The sequence below is a fragment of the Stomoxys calcitrans genome, chromosome 3 (assembly GCF_963082655.1).
Source record: "Stomoxys calcitrans chromosome 3, idStoCalc2.1, whole genome shotgun sequence".
Taxonomy (NCBI): domain Eukaryota; kingdom Metazoa; phylum Arthropoda; class Insecta; order Diptera; family Muscidae; genus Stomoxys; species Stomoxys calcitrans.
This window is the reverse complement of record NC_081554.1, coordinates 140,428,656-140,449,468: the sequence shown is the minus strand read 5'-3', so window position 1 is coordinate 140,449,468 and position 20,813 is coordinate 140,428,656. Positions and strand designations below refer to the sequence as shown.

At 41.1% G+C, this 20,813-nt stretch overlaps 1 protein-coding gene and 1 long non-coding RNA gene across 2 annotated transcripts in view; one reads left to right on the top strand and one right to left on the bottom strand.

Annotated features, from left to right (window-relative positions):
* Positions 1 to 18,931, top strand: part of LOC131995978 (zinc finger protein 558-like) — a 30,705-nt gene extending 11,774 nt beyond the window's left edge. Inside the window, exons 3-4 of the mRNA XM_059365342.1 lie at positions 18,287 to 18,656; positions 18,716 to 18,931. Of these exons, the coding sequence (XP_059221325.1) occupies positions 18,287 to 18,656; positions 18,716 to 18,886 (541 nt within the window). The 3' untranslated portion in view covers positions 18,887 to 18,931. The remainder of the gene's footprint in view (positions 1 to 18,286; positions 18,657 to 18,715) is intronic.
* A 789-nt stretch (positions 18,932 to 19,720) lies between these two features.
* LOC106083876 (uncharacterized) lies at positions 19,721 to 20,585 on the bottom strand. The gene is made up of 2 exons (XR_001220723.2): positions 20,352 to 20,585; positions 19,721 to 20,281 (listed from the first exon to the last, which is right to left on the bottom strand). It is a non-coding gene; the product is annotated as an uncharacterized LOC106083876 (long non-coding RNA).
* Positions 20,586 to 20,813: the final 228 nt, after the last annotated feature.

Sequence of the window (20,813 nt, the reverse complement as noted above, 5' to 3'; positions counted from 1 at the left end):
AACAGTGTGGCTGAAGATTTGGTGGCGGATATCTTCAGATTTCTTGCAGCGAAATATGAGGCAAGCTCGTTGAGGTAGACGTTCAACCTATCGCAGATGTCATCAATGGGTGGAGGGCCTGATGCCAAGATCGTACAGTCGTCCGCATATGATACGATCTCTATGCCGTCTGGAGGGGGTTGAATGGAGGATAGGTAGAGGTTAAATAGTGCCAGAGATATCACCCCACCTTGGGGAACTCCCTGTTTCACTCTACGGTGTTTTGACTTCTTATCCCTAAATTCCACAAATGACTGGCGGCCACACAGATAATTCGCGACCCAACGTTTAAGGCCTGGCTGGAGGGACGTGTTGGCGATGTCCTCAAATAATTTGGCATGGTTGACCGTGTCGAATGCCTTCGATAGGTCCAATGCCACGAGGACCGTCCTATCACATGGCCTGGGTTGATTGAAGCCACGGCAAATGTGTGTGGTGATGGCATGCAAAGCTGTTGTTGTGCTGTGCAGTCTCCGAAATCCGTGTTGATGCTCGGCGAATGGAAATTCTCCTACGAGGCTCGGGAGGAGTAATGCCTCAAGCGTCTTAGCCACTGGTGAGAGAAGGGAGATCGGTCTGTACGACTCCCCCAAACTCGGGTCTTTACCAGGCTTCAGTAGCGGGATCACTCTGCCCATTTTCCAGACATCGGGAACTATAAGAGTGTTCAATGACAGGTTAAGGACAGTGGTAAGGTACTCAACTCCAGGTAAATCCAGATTCTTCAGCATCAATGTAGAGATTCCGTCGGGGCCCAACGCCTTGGAAGATTTGGCGCCACGGATGACATTCGTAACTTCGCCCACGGTAAATTGTGATGGCTGTTCATCGGCTCGGAGACCACGAATACGGCGAATGGCTCTCCTCCTTGCCCTGTCTCTCTCGGGATGCACGATAAATTGACGGTTGAACAACCTGGCGCATCTCTTCGGATCAGTCACGGTTAACTCGCCAAAAGTGACTGAGGTCCTGTCGTCCCGTCTACCGGGGTTCGAGAGAGACTTAACAGTGGCCCACAATTTGCCTGCACCGGTGCCTAAGTTACATTGCTCCAAGTGTTCCAGCCACAAATTCCGCTTATGTTCGTTGACTACCCTGTTTATTTCCAGATTCAGCTCGCTGATTCTGGGGTTAGCGGGGTCCATAGCACGAATCCCATCACGCTCGTCTGCGAGTACCACTGCTTGCGCCGGGAAATTGGGTCGCACTTGCGGTATTCGACCGGCTGGTATAAAGCGAGCGGCTGCTGGGTTGATGATGTCTCGGAATTTCCTCTCGGCCACAAGCACATCAGAGGGGGGTGGCAGTTCATTGAAGCGGCGATTGGTATACTCTCTGAAGCCAGTCCAATTGGCCTTCTTGTAGTTGATGAACGTTCGGCGCTCAGAGGTTATGAAGTCGGGTGGTCGGTCGATGGTGAGGATTATGGGGAGGTGGTCTGACCCCAAAGAGATGACGGCTTGCCAGGATACGTCACTCAGGAGATCAGGGGATGCGATTGAGATGTCTGGCGAGCTGCTGCACCTCCTCGTAATCCTAGTGGGGGCATCCTCATTCACCGTGCAAAACGTGGAGCTATCTATCTGCTCTGCCAAAGCTATGCCACGCTGGTCGTTGCCTAGGGGAGAATGCCATGACGAGTGATGTGCATTGAAATCCCCCAGAACCAGACGACTATGGCCAGATAGCAACCCACTTATGTCGGGGCTGTAGGCCTGGCCATTAATCGGGACACAGCTGCCAACCGGCGGTATATACACGTTGTATATCTCTATCTCGGCAGTACCAGATTTGACTGCTACCCCCATACATTCCATGTATGGGTCACTAGCGTCAAGCGCAGGCGAGATAGGTCTATACTGCACGGAATGGTGTATAACGAAGGCCAATCCCCCACCTCCATTCCTTGAGCGATCCTTACGTAGCACATTGTAGCCGTGACAACTGTGCAAGCTGCAGGTGTAAGTCAGCTTTGTCTCTTGGATCGCTGCGACCGATATGCTCTTCCGACTCATAAAATCCACAATCTCATCAATCTTGCCTCGCAGTCCATTGCAGTTTAACTGCAGGAACGATACATTTCCCGACACTGGCCTGGCAATAGTAGGGCTAGGGTGCTGTCTTTGCATAAATTGCCGTACGGGAGAGGTCGGGGGGGTCACATAGTCCGACGACGAGGACGCCGAAGACGGCGACGCTTGTGACCCACTGCTGGCTATGTTCGCACAGCAGCTAGCGACATAGCCAGTATGACTATACTCCCGTAGCGAAGTTAGGCCAGAGCAAGAACGGAAATGTACCCACTCCAAGCACCTGTTACACCTCACCGACACTGACCGATGATGAAGGCGGTTCTGGCAAACGGAACAGAACCAGGGTCCGGGGTTCTTTTCAATCCCGGCACGGACCAAAAGCATACGGAGAAGGCACTCCGGGATGTGCCTCTCCCATGACGAAAAAAGACGAACACGTACACTGAGGCGGCAGCCCTTGCCGATGAAGATTCCATCGGGTCAATCCGGTACGTACAACCGGCTGCCATGGGACTTGGTAAAATCTCGTTGCTTCTGAGAGAGTCCCGAAGTTCCATGTTCAAGTCACAAACCATGTTTTATATCCATAGGTCGTCATCGGGGGGTTGTCTGTTTCATGTTGTTGTTGTAGCCACATTTTCATGTTGAAGTGGCGATCCTCGTCAAGCTCCAGTAGGTGAGTTAAGCTCGTTCCGGTCCAAAGAACCGATCGCCGCGGGAACAAGATGGCCATTAGTTATTTAAAGGCGCCAATAACCCGTCTTGTCATATCGAGCATCATAGGCACTCAGTGTTTGTGCAAGTGCCGGTGCCGCCCGGCCTCTCACTGAGAGTCTCCGCTCGATACCGCTGATTGTTCGCGACTGCCGTTGCAGCTACTCTGTATGGAGCATTGCACTATCCACAACCTGTGGACGCTCGCAGCTAAGCTTTTTGTGACAGCAATGAACACCACATAGATGGGACCTCATTGTTCCAGCCTGTGTGGTGCTCACAGCTATTCCGTGCCGGGTGTCAGTTTCAGTATTTCTTATTGATGGTTCCGTAATCGTGTTTTTAGATGTATGACGGGTTGGGCCATCGCATCGGTACCTAGCGCACAATTTTCGTTCGTATTATGTAAAAAAATGTTACTGTTCAAATTTTAACATGGTGTATTTTGTCAGTCACCATTTTTCTTGCTTGCTATGATGCTCTCCTAGTACTCTACTTGAACAATTTTATTAGTTTTATCTATCGGTGGTTGAGTAGATTTGATTGAACTCATGATTTCATGTTTGGTAGTCTTCCACGCAACATCTAGCCAATCAACATCACTTTATTAATGACAAAATAACGCAATAAGCATTACTGCACAACAAAAAGTTTGTCGATTAAATTAAATTAAAAACGTATAGAAAACACTTTTTTTATAAGAAATACATATTTTTTACGACGAATTTTCTTAAAATAGTTATAAAAAAAAATTAAAAAAAAATTGGCCGGCTGCGGGATTCGAACCTGGGTTTGCAAAACTAAGTAAAACTTAAATGTTTTACCACAAAACTAACAATAGTATTATCAATATTAATAATAGCATAGCAATTTTTTCGTTAAAAATAATATTTTAAATCTTTACCATATTTTGAAACAAAAAAAAATAAATATGGCAAACGGCAACTTTATTATTTTGTTAAATTTTGACCATATTATCAATTTTCGTTGGTTGTTGTTGTTTTATATGATCAAAAATTGAATTGATGAATTGACAATCATGGCATTGTCGCGTCAACAATAATAAGCTAAAAACTGACCAAATAAAATCATATCTTTTCTCTGCGTGTACCCGCCATATCTGATGAGCTTTCCCCTATCCACCGTCTGATGTGAGAAGTATCATGGAAACTCCCCACGGAATTAAAGGATAAGTTTAATTCGGAATAGAGTCAACACCCGTCCCATTAGACCTAATCTTAAATAATATAAAGCTTATTTTCATCAATACACCTTAAGTTAAAACCATTTTCGTTGTCAGTTCCAAATAAATAATGAGAACTAAATTTAGAAGGGGATAGAACAGTAATAAATAAGTGAAAGCATGAAAAGTTCGGCCAGGCCTTCCCCCTCACCATGAATCGTATTTTTGAAGGTCTTAACCCAGTATCACTTTATAACCAATCAAAGGATAATAGAAAAGGATTGCTTTTGACTATTGCGACCTCTGGGAGCTCTAGAAGTGCAATCGAGAGATCGGTTTTTATGGGAGCTATATCAGGTTTTATATGGCAGGTATGTTGTAGGTCATAACAGAAGTTATTGTGCAAAACTTCAGCCAAATCGGATAAGAATTGCGCCTTATAGGGGCTCAAAAAGCAAAATTGGTCGGTTTATATGGGAGTTATATCAGGTTACGTCCCTATTCAAACAATATTTAGCACGTATGTTGAAGCCAACATATTTAGCACGTATGTTGCCCAACAAGTGCAACCGGGAGATCGGTTTATATGGGAGCTAAACCAGGTTTTGAAACGATTTGAACTATACTTGACACATTTGTTGAACGTCATAGTACAAATATTTATCCTATTTCAGCCAAATAAGATATATATGCGCACTCTAGAGGCTCAAGAAGTCAAAATCCCAGATCGGTTTATATGGGAGCTATATCAAAACATGGTCCGATATGGCCCATTTACAATCCCAACCAACCTTCGCTAATAGAAAGTATTTCAATATAATTTCAAGCCCTAGCATTACTCCTTCGAAAGTTTCGTCAGGATCAATATCATTATAGTTATCAACACAATCAAATTCTTTTATTCCCAAAAGATGGTTTAACAAGGTTGTTGTTGCTGTAGCCACATATTTGCATGTGAAAGTAGGGATTCTCGTCAAGCTCGTTCTGGTCCTATAACCCGCCTTGTCAAATTGAGCATCATAGTTAAATAATTAGACCCAGGAACTCAGCGAATAAGTTGATGGTTTGGAGGGAGGCTTACTTCTTCAGGTGCAATGAATGGGGGTCCGTGTTGAAGTACTGCGTTTACTCGGTAGCTGCTCACCGCTTCTGCTATCGTGTCTGCGTGGGCACACTAACACTTTTGCAATTACACGCAAGCCCATGGAATTATTTTCTTGTCTACGTACACAACAATGTGAGATAGTATATGTGTATCAGTAATCTAGAGATTCTCTCTTGCAGCGCTGAATCTCCCGCTCTAGATCATGTAATTTCACCCTGATATCTCTGTCCGGCAGATGCCTTTCTACAAGATAGTGATGGGGACGGTCCCTGCGATAGCAGCCCTGTAGATACCACTTAGATAGCATGTAGTTGTGCCTTCGCACTGGTAGAATCTTTGTCTCCTGATGTAGGTGGTCCACGTGAGAACTGAGGAAAAAGCCCATCGCAATACGTATTGCAGCATTCTGACAGATCTGAATGTTATTCCACTGCGTGTAGCTCAGGTAACGAGTCCACACCGGCGCTGTGTAGTCAAAAAGGTTTCTTTATCAGAACCCCAAGTCCTGACCTTGTTTCAAATTGCAGTGGTATAGGCGGTTGTCAAATGTAACCCAATTATTTTGGGATAATTGATGGACGGAATTCTTACGCCTTCGAATATCACATTCAACCTAGGTTGAACCTCCCTCGAAATGATTTTGTCTATAGAGAAAAAATTAAATTAAGTTTATTCTAAACACAAAATTTTAGCAACACTTATTAAAATTACAAAGTTTCATATTTATAATATTCTGGAGAGACAAAATTTTGATCAGCCGAGGACCACCTAAAGACAAAATTTCAGCGTAATATTTTTAAAGACAAAACTTCATCAGAATTTTTCCTAAAACAGAATTTTAATAATCCATCGAAACATTCTCGAACGCCAAGACAACGGCAATGGCTCTCGCTGTTGTTCCGCGTACCCAGGCTCGAATCCTGGCAGGGCTCATTTTTCAAGTTCGATTCGAGCCTGGGCACGCGAAACAACAGCGAGAGCCATTGCCGTTGTCTTGGCGTTCGAAGCCCTCAATACAACTTCCAACAGCTGCACAAAATCATGTGTAGTACGGAAGAAGTGTTATTTGCCACATACAAAATATCTGTCATTACACAAAAATACATGCATTGGGAAAAGTACAGCTAACAAGCAGGGTTGTCGAGCTTGGTTAATGTGGTAATTGTATCATAAATGCGTTTTCGCTATTAATACGATTTAAATACAATATACCAACGCACGGCCCTTGAAGGCATCACACCTAATATGGTTGAAAAGTCTTCTAACCAAAGACGAAACGCGTCCCATAGTGGTTGGTGTGTGCTGCTATCTTTGGCTTTCCTTTTCCATTTTCATCTCCGATCATTGAGCTCGTCTCGAAAGAGAAACAAACAAAGATTGTAAAATTTAATTATCTTCGCCCTAACAGGCAAAAACTTGAAAAATAATTATTTTTTAAAGACAAAATTTCATTTCAATTTTTCTAAAGACTACATTTTAATGATTTTTTTTTTCTAAAAACTATATTTCAGTGAAAATTTTTATAAAGTCAAACTTTTGCTCCGCCTACCTCGAAATTATTTAATAAAAATTCAATACAATTTTTGCGTCTGCACAATGCATTTTGCTACACTACATTTTGCTTAACAATTTTCAAAGTTTTTTTTATTATGCTCTTCTGTCCCAAACACAAAAACAAAATGAAAATTCACAAAATAAAATACAATTTGAAATTTTTTCTGTGTAAAGATCAAACTTAAAATACTTTTTTTTTTCAAGGCAAAATTTCAATGAATTTTCAATTTCAAAAGGCAAAATGTTGCTCAGGCCCGGGCGTCATTAAAATTATTTTTTCATAAAAAAAAATATTTCGATAAATTTCAAAAAAATCTTTTCAAACAAAATCATTTTTCTAAAATTTTTTCTATAACTTTCAATAAATATTTTTAAAGACAAAATGTTAACCCATTACGCCTTACCCTCGATTCTCTTGTCCAATTTGGATGAAATTTCATATTTTCATAATTTAGAGCATCTATATTAACGCAATCATTTTTTTAAAATTTCTTTAACGGCAATTCTTTGAAAAAAAAAATTGTTTACATTTTTGAAAAAATAAAAAATCTTCTTTTTATTGTAAATACATTGCAGTTTACAACAAAAAATTATGTTTTTAATATTTTATAACCAATTAGCGAAGCAAGTCGGATTTAATTACATTGAAACAAAATAACACTTGCTGGCTTATCGCCATAAATTTATTTTTTAATATAGAAACCATCAAATGGAACAATATACTAAAAGGGATTCCAGAAATCTACTTCCTAAAAATTTTTGAGAAATTTTTGTTGGATTTTTTTGAATGTAAAAAACTGCCGACTTATGACAACCCAATTTCCACAAAAACAACCTCATAACCACAAAAACATATTGTTTTTAACTAGTTTTAGTCGTCCACTTTACGCCATTCCCAATTTCATTAAGATACCTCTTTCCTAGCTCGAGATGGAATTTTTCTAAGACCGCTCCATTTTTGGGTATTCTTTTACCCTATCGTATTTAATGGGTTAATGACATTTTCTTTAAAAACTGAATCACCCAGATTAATTTATTGTACATTTCAAAATAGTTATTTCAAATGAAATCATTTCGTTTTTTCCTTGGAATTTTATAATTCACTATACAGTATTCCGTGCAATTGATACGATGCTCATAGTGAGTTGGGATCGACAGCTATCAGTCAATAGCAAGCACCATTGATTCTAGTAGAAATCTATTAGTTCTGTAGGCTTTGAGCGTAGAGTTGGACACAGTGAAATAATTTTTAAATAAGTTTTAAATTTACTTTTTGAATTATTGACTTTCAAAACAAATCTTTTTACAATGAAAAATACGTGATAAACACCTTAAATAAGGAAATGTGTTAGGTAAGGTTAGGTTTAAGTGGCAGTCTGCCATCAGACTCACATAGACGTTTTCGTCCATTGTGATACCAGAAGAACAGAAGAAGGAAGAAGCCTTCTAGTTACTACCGTTGAACCATCCAGATCGCCTTAAAAAGCCCAATAACTTGCGAATGTTCACATCCGCCCAATCAGACAGGTTCCCAAAGAAATGAGAACCTACAGTGGTACTCCTTCTCACTGCTAGTGCGGGACACACACACAGAAGGTGTTCTATAGTCTCTTCTTCTTCGATGTCCTCACAGCTTGTGCAAAAGTCGTTGTTGGCAACCTTCAATCTGTCAGCATGTTTTCCGATTAGACAGTGACCTGTCATGACGGACTCAATGACTGAGACCTCTGTTCTAGCCAATGACAGCAAAGCGGTAGACCTCTTCAAATCTAGATTAGGCCACATAGTTTTGGAATGGTCACAGCCCCCTCGTGTGACCATCTATCATTCGATGTCCTTCGGGACTGGTCCTTTGCTTACATGTCGCTAGTCGCATACCCACAGATTCCAGTATCCATGGAATGTGTAGGGCAGTTCCTAGTCTCGCAAGCTCGTCCGCTTTACAATTCCATGGGATACCTCTGTGGCCCGGCACCCAGAACAGGTGAATTTTGAACTGTTCAGCCATCTCATTGAGAGATCTGCGACAGTCGAGGGCGGTTTTTATGTTCAGAAACACGTTTTCCAGGGATTTAATGGCTGCCTGGCTGTCTGAGAAGATAACAATGCCAATCGTCGTAATGAAATTATATCTTAGCCATTCCACCACTTCCTTAATGCAGTGATCTCTGTTTGATACTGCAGTGATCGGGTAACCTTTTCGACATGACCGGTTCTAGATCTTTAGAGTAGACCCCAAAGCCAACCTGGTCGTTTTGTTTGGAACTATCCGTATAGAAGTCTATGTAACTTCTGTTGCCAGGGTTATCGTAGTTTCAATCGGTTCTATCAGGAATAGTGGTGCAATACACACTGCCTGGAACATCGGTTATTGTATCAAGGATAACACAGTGTCCGTAGCCACCACATAACCAATGAGCAAGCTCCCTTAACCTCACGGCAGTGGTCGCTGCAATTTTTCTAGCCACAATGTCCAGAGGCATAAGATTTAGCATTAAACTCAGTGCATCAGATGGTGTCGTTCTCAGTGCGGCTGTGATGCACAAACAATCCATCCTTTGGATCCGGACCACAACACCATATAGCATTCTAGGTCTGACAACTGCAGTATATGCCCAATGCATGAGACGCGGTCTAAACCCACAAGTTTTGCCAACAGCTCTCTTGCAGGTGTATAGGGCAAGAGTTGCCTTTCGCGTCCCTCCATTCCTCAGGTATATATGACATTCTGATACAAGCAGAGTAAGCCAGGGAACCAGTCTATCGGACACAGCTTGTAATTCAACCGGTGATCCATCATCAGGGCCAGGGAGTCAAAACTTTTTATCGCCCAAAGGATTTTCGACTTAGACACAATTTCCCTAATAGCTTCCTTTTTAGCCTTCGTGTGGTAGAGTTTTTTTGCTCCATTCCACAGGTATATATAACATTCTGATACAAGCAGTGTATATCTCCCTAAGCCAGGAAACTAGTCTATCAGACACAGCTTGTAATTCAACCGGTGATACATCATCAGGGCCAGGCGACTTAAAGGAGTCAAAACTTCTTATCGCCCAAGGGATTTTCGGCTCAGACACAATTTCCCTAATAGCATCCGACCAATTTGCCGGGAAAGTGTATCAACAAGTGTTTCCTCACTAGACATTGTCCATATATTCCCTGACTTCTGAATATACCCCACCGTAATAGGTAGGACCGGATTTGTTCTGAGCCTTTCTCAGCTCGCCGTTATATTTCTTAGCTCAGCCTTATAGATGTCCTAATCGTGTGGTACACTAGTGGCTTTTACTCTGTTGAAGAGTTTTCTTAAGTCCTTCCTTAGACCAACCAACCACCATGGCAGTCGCTGTTTGGCCCTTGGCTTGGTACTGGAACATGCTGACACAAGCGAGTCTGTCAGGGCCTTCGTGATCCGCTTGACTACTATGTCTATATCCTCCGTAGCTTCGGCTTTGTGCCGAAATTTATCCCAATCCGCTTTTCTTCTGTTTACGAAACGTGTGCCATATATAGGGAATCCAGCCGGTAATGAGACTTGTTTATTTCAAGGCTGGCTACTACTAAATCTTCAGTGCTTAGCGACGGAAGAATAAGAACATATAGACTACTCTTTGCAAGAATACAGGCTCTGAGTCTCCTATTCCCCGTACTCTTGAGTAGTTTAAATCCCGGAATTCTTAGTCCACGAACCATTCCTCCACACACCCACGGTTCTTGGATAAGAACAACGTCAAATCCCCCTGTCATCAGGAGGACCTTTAGTACCGCCGATTCGATGGTGGAGATTTATCTGTAGAAAGCGGATCATAGTCAGAATTCAGAACTTCCACCACTGTTGTGTTAGCCTCGTCTTCTGATTCCTAAAGGAGTTCATCCTCACAAGATTCGTTAGTTCTTGTCATGATGAGCTTCCATACGCATCCAGGGGCAGGTGAGAAAGCTGTGGAACCACTCTTCCTCAGGACACTGGACACTTTCGGTGTGGACGATTCCTCCTTAGATGCTTCACTAGCTGCTGCTGTCGAAGTACTTTTTTGTTCCATGCTTCTCCGCTGGCGCACACCTTGGGCCCAGTCTAACTGGATGACCCACCCATACAGGGCTTGTCGGGTCCCGTTTCGATGCCATCCCCTCCTGTCTCGATTGTGGCAGGGGGATTTTTAGTCTCCTGCAATCCGCCAGCGTCTCAATAAACATGAGAGCGATGCGTCTTCTATTATTCCAACCTCTTAAAGAACGTGTTGGTTTGCCGAGGAAGGCCGATAGCCTATGCAAATTATAGGCATGCGAAGAAAGAATAAGTTCGGCCTTGCCCTTAAGACTCGAACCAGGTGTCTTCGTCGAAAGCCCCTGCTGACCAGTCGTCTGTCGGCTAGTGGAGCCTGGAGCAGCCGCTTCACCAGTCGAGGTGTCAGTAGCAGACATCATGCTACGGCCTGATACCACCGCCGCAGCTGTTGGGTCTTTGGAGTCCATTCTAAGCCTACTCCCGGGCTCTAGATCTGCCGCTTCACTGGAAACAGACGCAGATCATCACCCGCCTAATGGAAATCTCTATCGAAGCTATTTTTTATTTATTTTATTTATTTATTTCATTTCATGCAATGCGAAGCCATCAGGCCTATAAATAATCACACTATGCATAAGACGTACTTTTTCTAACATAAGTTAAAAAACTACTCAATTAAAAATAAAAAACTCAAAAACTTAGAAAATGGAAAAAAATATTTAACCTATTTAACACTTTCTGAATCTACGTTAAGTTTTAAAGTACACTTACGGTTGTCGCTAGGTAATTTGAGATCAATTATTTATTTATTGCATCTACCGAGAAAAAATTAGTGGGCAAAGAAAGAAAAAAATTTACAACTGCAATAACGTGGAAATCTCTTCGTATTTCTGATTTCTAGTTCTACAACCTCTTCTTATTTTATCTCCAATAATTTAAGAAAACTTTAGGACTTATGAAAACATGATGCAAATTATAAGCGTATACGACATTAGTTAGCTGACATTTTTACCGGACATCTTTTCCTTCAAAATCAGATTATCGATCGATTTTAATAAAGTTCGGAGGAGAACATTGAGAACAATGCCAAGTTTGTAGTTGTTGTAGAAATTAGACCATCTTTAATTGTTTCGCCATGGGAGGAGAAATTAGCGGCATCATTTAAGCAGAACGTAGATGGCTCGTCGTTAAAATTGGTCAACATTTATTTTTGTTGTTGAAATATTTAACACTTATCGTTGCTTAATTTTTCTATTTGTTTGCGTAAAATTTTATGGAAATAAAAGCCACTTGAAACCAATTGACCAAACACTGTCATTGAACACTCTTATAGTTCCCGATGTCTGGAAAATGGGCAGAGTGATCCCGCTACTGAAGCCTGGAAGAACCCCGAGTTTGGGGGAGTCGTACAGACCGATCTCTCTTCTCTCACCTGTAGCAAAGACGCTTGAGACATTACTCCCCCCGAGCCTCGTAGAAGAATTTCCATTCGCCGAGCATTAACATGGATTTCGGAGACTGCACACCACAACAACAGCTTTGCATGCCATCACCACACACATTTGCCGTGGCTTCAACCAACCCAGGCCATGTGATAGGACGGTCCTCGTGGCACTGGAGCTATCGAAGGCATTCGACACGGTCAGCCATGCCAAATTATTTGAGGACATCGCCAACACGTCCCTCCAGCCAGGCCCGAAACTATGGGTCGCGAATTATCTGTGTAGTTGCCAGTCATTTGTGGAATTTAGGGATAAGAAGTCGAAACACCGTAGAGTGAAACAGGGAGTTCCCCAAGGTGGGGTGATATCTCCGGCACTATTTAACCTCTACCTATCCTCCATTCAACCCCCTCCAGACGGCATAGAGATCGTATCATATGCGGACGATTGTACGATCATGGCATCAGGCCCTCCACCCATTGATGACATCTGCGATAGGTTGAACGTCTACCTCAACGAGCTTGCCTCATATTTCGCTGCATGAAATCTGAAGATATCCGCCACCAAATCTTCAGCCACATTGTTCACTACAAACACGCGTGAGGTGAATACTGAGCTAACTGTGATGGTCGATGGAGAAATGATTCCGACCATCAAGTGTCCCAAAATACTTGGCGTCACATTTGACAGCTCTTACACATTCTCCTCACATGCCACAGCAATCTGCAATAAAGTCAAAAGTAGAAACAAGGTCCTCAAGTCACTTGCTGGCAGCACTTGGGGTGCAGACAAAGAAACTTTGTTGACCACGTACAAAGCAATTGGCCGGTCTGTGGTAAGTTATGCAGCGCCAGTGTGGTCTCGTCAACTTTGTGACACGCAGTGGAATAATATTCAGATCTGTCAGAATGCCGCCCTCCGAACTGCTTCGGGCTGTCTCCTAAGTTCTCATGTGGACCACCTCCATCAGAAAACAAAGATCCTACCAGCGCTACAAGAGAGAACCTCTAGATCAAGCGGGTATAAACAACCGCCACCCATTGCACCCGAAGAAATCGACTGCTGTTTAACTGCCCGGCCAGACCCACTCGACTTAGACCCAGATCCCTGTGGACGCACCCCATCTTAGTCGCAGAGTTCCTGGGTCTTGACACTCAACAGAATCAAGCAGAAGAAAGATATAGAACACAATAAACTGCTACAACAACAACAGAATACAAAAATTAACTACACTTACCGTATGTTAGAAAACAAAACAAAATATTTCGTCAAAGTCAAATAAATACAAACACTTCAGTTTAATTCTATACCTTGTGCAGCGCGGGCTTTACGGACAAAACAAAGCCAATTTTGCATACGTTAAAAACTCTTATGAAATGTCATATTAAACAAAGCAATAGAGTTAAACCTTGCAATACATGTCATCGCTGGAGGTCTTTCGACTATAAAAATATATTTTAAGGAGTTCTAAAATAGTCATCCACAAAGTATTTAATTAATTAATTTTTAATAAACTTATTGGGTTGCCCAAAAAGTAATTGCGGATTTTTCATATAGTCGGCGTTGACAAATTTTTTCACAGCTTGTGACTCTGTAATTGCATTCTTTCTTCTGTCAGTTATCAGCTGTTACTTTTAGCTTGCTTTAGAAAAAAAGTGTAAAAAAAGTATATTTGATTAAAGTTCATTCTAAGTTTTATTAAAAATGCATTTACTTTCTTTTAAGAAATCCGCAATTACTTTTTGGGCAACCCAATATTTTGTTATTCCCACCACCATAGGATGGGGGTATACTAATATATTCATTCCGTTTGTAACACCTCGAAAAATTGATCCAATACCCCATAAAGTATATGGGCCCACCCCACTTTTTTTTTAAATCGATAATTGCCAAAATTCTTCTTTTACTGTGAAATTGGTAAAAATATCTCAAACTTTTTTTTGAAAGCCTTCAAAATGTGCTTATCTTTGCGAATATCTTAGTTTTATAATGATAGTTTTAGCAAATCAGCTTCAGTATTTTGATGAAATTTTTTCTTCTGCGCTCATTTTAATATGCTCTCAAACTAGTTTTATGATTTCAACAGTTGAATATTTGAGATATTTTTACCAATTTCACAGTAAAAGAAGAATTTTGGCAATTATCGATTTAAAAAAAAAGTGGGGTGGGCCCATATACTTTATGGGGTATTGGATCAATTTTTCGAGGTGTTACAAACGGAATGAATATATTAGTATACCCCCATCCTATGGTGGTGGGAATAACAAAATATTGGGTTGCCCAAAAAGTAATTGCGGATTTCTTAAAAGAAAGTAAATGCATTTTTAATAAAACTTAGAATGAACTTTAATCAAATATACTTTTTTTACACTTTTTTTCTAAAGCAAGCTAAAAGTAACAGCTGATAACTGACAGAAGAAAGAATGCAATTACAGAGTCACAAGCTGTGAAAAAATTTGTCAACGCCGACTATATGAAAAATCCGCAATTACTTTTTGGGCAACCCAATAAGTTTATTAAAAATTAATTAATTAAATACTTTGTGGATGACTATTTTAGAACTCCTTAAAATATATTTTTATAGTCGAAAGACCTCCAGCGATGACATGTATTGCAAGGTTTAACTCTATTGCTTTGTTTAATATGACATTTCATAAGAGTTTTTAACGTATGCAAAATTGGCTTTGTTTTGTCCGTAAAGCCGGCGCTGCACAAGGTATAGAATTAAACTGAAGTGTTTGTATTTATTTGACTTTGACGAAATATTTTGTTTTGTTTTCTAACATACGGTAAGTGTAGTTAATTTTTGTATTCTGTTGTTGTTGTAGCAGTTTATTGTGTTCTATCTTTCTTCTGCTTGATTCTGTTGAGTGTCAAGACCCAGGAACTCTGCGACTAAGATGGGGTGCGTCCACAGGGATCTGGGTCTAAGTCGAGTGGGTCTGGCCGGGCAGTTAAACAGCAGTCGATTTCTTCGGGTGCAATGGGTGGCGGTTGTTTATACCCGCTTGATATGCCGCTTGATCTAGAGGTTCTCTCTTGTAGCGCTGGTAGGATCTTTGTTTTCTGATGGAGGTGGTCCACATGAGAACTTAGGAGACAGCCCGAAGCAGTTCGGAGGGCTGCATTCTGACAGATCTGAATATTATTCCACTGCGTGTCACAAAGTTGACGAGGCCACACTGGCGCTGCATAACTTACCACAGACCGGCCAATTGCTTTGTACGTGGTCAACAAAGTTTCTTTGTCTACACCCCAAGTGCTGCCAGCAAGTGACTTGAAGACCTTGTTTCTACTTTTGACTTTATTGCAGATTGCTGTGGCATGTGAGGAGAATGTGTAAGAGCTGTCAAATGTGACGCCAAGTATTTTGGGACACTTGATGGTCGGAATCATTTCTCCATCGACCATCACAGTTAGCTCAGTATTCACCTCACGCGTGTTTGTAGTGAACAATGTGGCTGAAGATTTGGTGGCGGATATCTTCAGATTTCATGCAGCGAAATATGAGGCAAGCTCGTTGAGGTAGACGTTCAACCTATCGCAGATGTCATCAATGGGTGGAGGGCCTGATGCCATGATCGTACAATCGTCCGCATATGATACGATCTCTATGCCGTCTGGAGGGGGTTGAATGGAGGATAGGTAGAGGTTAAATAGTGCCGGAGATATCACCCCACCTTGGGGAACTCCCTGTTTCACTCTACGGTGTTTCGACTTCTTATCCCTAAATTCCACAAATGACTGGCAACTACACAGATAATTCGCGACCCATCGTTTCAGGCCTGGCTGGAGGGACGTGTTGGCGATGTCCTCAAATAATTTGGCATGGCTGACCGTGTCGAATGCCTTCGATAGCTCCAGTGCCACGAGGACCGTCCTATCACATGGCCTGGGTTGGTTGAAGCCACGGCAAATTTGTGTGGTGATGGCATGCAAAGCTGTTGTTGTGGTGTGCAGTCTCCGAAATCCATGTTGATGCTCGGCGAATGGAAATTCTTCTACGAGGCTCGGGGGGAGTAATGTCTCAAGCGTCTTTGCTACAGGTGAGAGAAGAGAGATCGGTCTGTACGACTCCCCCAAACTCGGGGTTCTTCCAGGCTTCAGTAGCGGGATCACTCTGCCCATTTTCCAGACATCGGGAACTATAAGAGTGTTCAATGACAGGTTGGGGACAGTGGTAAGGTACTCAACTCCAGGTGAATCAAGATTCTTCAACATCAATATAAATATTCCGTCGGGGCCCAACGCCTTAGAAGATTTGGCGCCACGGATGACATTCGTAACTTCGCCCACGGTAAATTGTGATGGCTGACCACGGAGACCACGAATACGGCGAATGGCTCTCCTTGCCCTGTCACTCTCGGAATGCACAATAAATTGACGGTTGAACAACCTGGTGCATCTCTTCGGATCAGTCACGGTTATTTCGCCAAAAGTGACTGAGGTCCTGTCATCCCGTCTACCGGGGTTCGAGAGTGACTTAACAGTAGACCACAGCTAGCCTACACCGATGCCTAAGTTACATTTCTCCAAGTGTTCCAGCCACAAATTCCACTTATGTTCGTTGACTACCCTGGTTATTTTCAGATTCAGCTCGCTGATCCTGGGGTTAGCGGGGTCCATAGCACGACTCCCATCACACTCGTCTGCGAGTACCACTGCTTGCGCCAGGAAATTGGGCCGCACTTGGGGTGTTCGACCGGCTGGTATAAAGCAAGCGGCTGCTGCGTTAATGATGTCTCGGAATTTCCTCTCGGCCACAAGCACATCAGAGGGGGTGGCAGTTCACTGAAGCGGCGATTGGTATACTCTCTGAAGCCAGTCCAATCGGCCTGGCTTCCGAATACGAGGACGCCGAAGACGACGACAACGACGCTTGTGACCCACTGCTGGCTATGTTCGCACTGCACCTTGCGACATATCCAGTATGCCTATACTCCCGTAGTGAAGATAGGCCAGAGCAAGATCGGAAATGTACCCACTACATGCACCGGTTGCACCTCACCGACTCCGACCGATGATGAAGGCGGTTCTGGCAAACCGAACAGAACCAGGGTCCGGGGTTCTTTTCAATCCCGGCACGGACCAGAAGCGTGCGGAGAAGGCATTCCGGGATGGGCCTCTCCCATGCCGAAAAAAGACGAACACGTACACTGAGGCGGCAGCCCTTGCCGATGAGGATTCCATCGGGTCAATCCGGTGCGTACAACCGGCTGCATTGGGATTGTATTCCTGTTGCTCAGATGATGTAAAAAAAACAAGTTGTGGTGTTCTATGTTTAATGGCAAAAGTATACGCGAATGAAAATTCAAAACTTGCTCAGGCCTTATAAACGCCATTTAAAGCCGCTACTACGTTTTTTGAGGAAAAATGTCCGAAAATCATTCTTTCCGTGGTTTGACAAGTTTAACACGTTTTTTTTTTTGGGTTTCTTCGGCCAAAATATTGTCATTTGCATATAAAAATTAATATGGCACCATTCAATTTATCAGCTGCTTACGTGCATGTGTACACACAAATGTGAGTATGTGGAATGTATTCAAATTCATATATAATGAAAGAATGAATAATGAAAACTATTTAAAAAGAAACGAATGCAGCTTTTATCTGTAAAAATCATTATATTTTGTATTATTTTCATTGGAATAAGTTAAATAAGCACAGCTTTCCGTTGCCTTTGCTAGCATCTTCCACAATGTTGTTGTAATTGCAAGACCAAACACGTTCTTTCACAACCGTTATTACATCGTACAGATTTATTGCAATATATTGTTATGAAAGAAATAAGAAGAATATTTATATTTATATACAAATACTTTCTTATTTATACATCCACAAATACTAAATTTTTTTCCACCCCGAGTAAGTACATGTGAGCAAGATCAAAACAATGTTATGGAAGTAGATGGTCCTTCTAAACATGGACAGTAGGCAGGTCTTGGAATGCTCTATCCAGTAATGTAGGGTATTAGTCAAATATTATCATTTAACTAATGCGGCCATTTAAACAATAACAATTTTGGTCCTGAAAAGAAATTTGGCTACCATGACCACATAGAAATGAACACAAGTGTGCTGAAAACACATTACAGTTCACTTTTAAGAAAAAATTTTGAATCACATACTAACCTGTCGCAAAAGATTTAAATTAAAGTTTATTAGTATATAACACAAGTATATATTCCACTTATCTCTTTTATTCAGCTATGCCAGTGAACGGGCTTTAAAATATCACCGTAATCAAATACATAATCTTTTATACGCAAAAGTATGTGAAATCTGTGGACAGACGTTGCCAGATTCCACATCGCACAAGCAACACATGATAAGGCATAATCCCAACCCAGTCAAATGTGAAGACTGTGGCCTTTTAGTAACCAGTAAAATAACATTGGGATACCATAGGAAACTTAAACACCCTGAGGGAGGAAATCGCGAGTACACCTGCCCTTTTTGTCAGAAAATATCGCCAAATATTCGAGCTCACAAAACTCACGTAAAGGATAACCACGACCCAAATAATAGATTTGAATGTAATATTTGTAACAAAATATTTAGTAAAAAGTCGCTTAAGGTAAGAGATTAAGAAATGTTAAAATATTTTAATTTGAATTTATAAAAGGATTATTTTAGCGTCACCTGGAAGTGCATGCTGGAAGTTTATCATATACCTGCAAATGGTGCCCACAACAGTTTAACACAACCAACAATATGGGTTACCACCACAAGAAAGCGCACCCCATTGAGTATGAGGAGGAGCTACGCAAAAAATATTCGGGAAATTTACCTCCCAAAAAGAAGTGATTTAATATTTGTAAACAAAGATTTAAATATATCGTTGGAAAAACATACATTGACTTCTGAAATTCAGAATACGACATTGATTTCCGCTACATCTTAGCTCTAGTTGACGTTGAAATTGCATTTTTGAAGAAAAGAGAGGGAATTTTCTTTGAAAAACAAATTAATCTAATAGGTTGTTAATTTCATTTATATTTATTGCTTGTTGTTAGAGTTGCAAATGCAAATTTGCCCATGGACATCCCATTAAAGAACAGGGGCAAACTTCTACATATCAACGAGTGCTGTCCGATTTGAGTTTAAGCTCAATGGCAAGTGGCCTCCTTTTTATAGTTGAGTCCGAAGGGCGTGCCGCAGTGCGACACCTCTTTGGGGAGAAGTTTTTTTCTTTTCTTTTTTTATAGTTACATATATTTATTTATTTAGAGGTACTAGCAATCCCCCGGTCCGCTTCTCTGCTCCCCTTTTAGTAGTTTTAGTGTTGGACTTCCAAAAGCCCATGTAGTCACAAAAATTTATAAAATTAGGAATCTGAGTATGAAATTTCAGAAATGTGTCCACTTCCGTAAAGAACGTAGCAAGAATAAAATTTTTTTTTACCACTAAAATGTTTTAATGCTCTATTTTGACAGTTTTTGCTCAATCGGTTATGAAAATATAGGTGTAACCATATCCCAGTTGTGAGAGCTATAGCTCAATCGGTGCAAAAGTACCTAAAAGTACCAAATATATACGGTCAAAGTGTAACTGCATCCCAATTTTGAAATCTTTAGCTCATGTAAAAGAAATTAATGTTTTTTACGTTTAAGTTGCCAAATATATTGTTTGAGACTGTAATATTTTTTACGGTCTTTTATTTAAAAAATAAAAAAAGCGATGATTTATGGGTCGATTATTGGTAAATTGTCGTATTTAATGAGCACCAAACATTTTAGAGAAATTCCTTCACCTTTTGTTGCCATTTTGTTCACTTTAGCAAGAGAGAGGGTAGAAGCTACTCCATTTTCGCTAGAAATTTTATTGCAGTTCGGAGACCTTTTGTCAGCTATTGAGACGGCCGAAATTGACCCATGTTATATTTGGGTCTGGGGTAAAGACTAGTGGAGCGCCTTCTAAAAAGTGTCCTGGGGTGAATACATCCAAGTGATCTGAATGTTCTGAAAGAGGACACAATGGGCGAGAATTTAAGATAACTGATATTTGGCATACTAAAGACCTTAGCTCATTAAGTGTTAAATGTTGAGTCCAACAACTCTGTAAAAATTAAATTTGGCGGACTTTGCAGCTTCTTCCCAAAGCCCTTCAAGCGATTCAATTTGTAGAAGAATGGTCCACAAAAATTAACAACAGTTGTGTGAAGAGGCATATTCGATCTAACTCTATCCGAAGGTAAATTACCTATAATGTGTTGCATTAGTTTTGGCTTCATTTTGAAGTATCGAACACACTTGGATATAATAGAGCTTACCAGTTTTCGTCCACCAATGGGCCAAAATTGTTGTCAAATGGCTGCAAAAAAACATTGCTGCATGCTGGCAGCAACTAAAATGCATAACCATAGAGTTGGTATTCTATTATTCCGCTTTCGGAGTAGCAGCTGAAATTTTTAATTGTTTCGCGAGCGAAATTTGACAGCAATCAAATGTTTTTGTTTCCAAAACACGTTTCTTTATATGCAATCATAATTTTTTTTTTATGTATTTTTTTCTCAAATAAATAAAGAAAAATGAACCATGGAAACTAATGAAACAAAAATAAAAAAAAATGTTACCAGCTATAGTTTCAAGTGTTAACACTAAAATAGTTTTTTTCCTTTTAACTAAAAGGGTTGTTCAAGCTTTGATATCATCCGGGGTTACCGCTTCAGAAGGACCTCTTAATTTAGAAAATAAAAATTAAGCTATGTACACAAATATTCGTTGCATTCTTC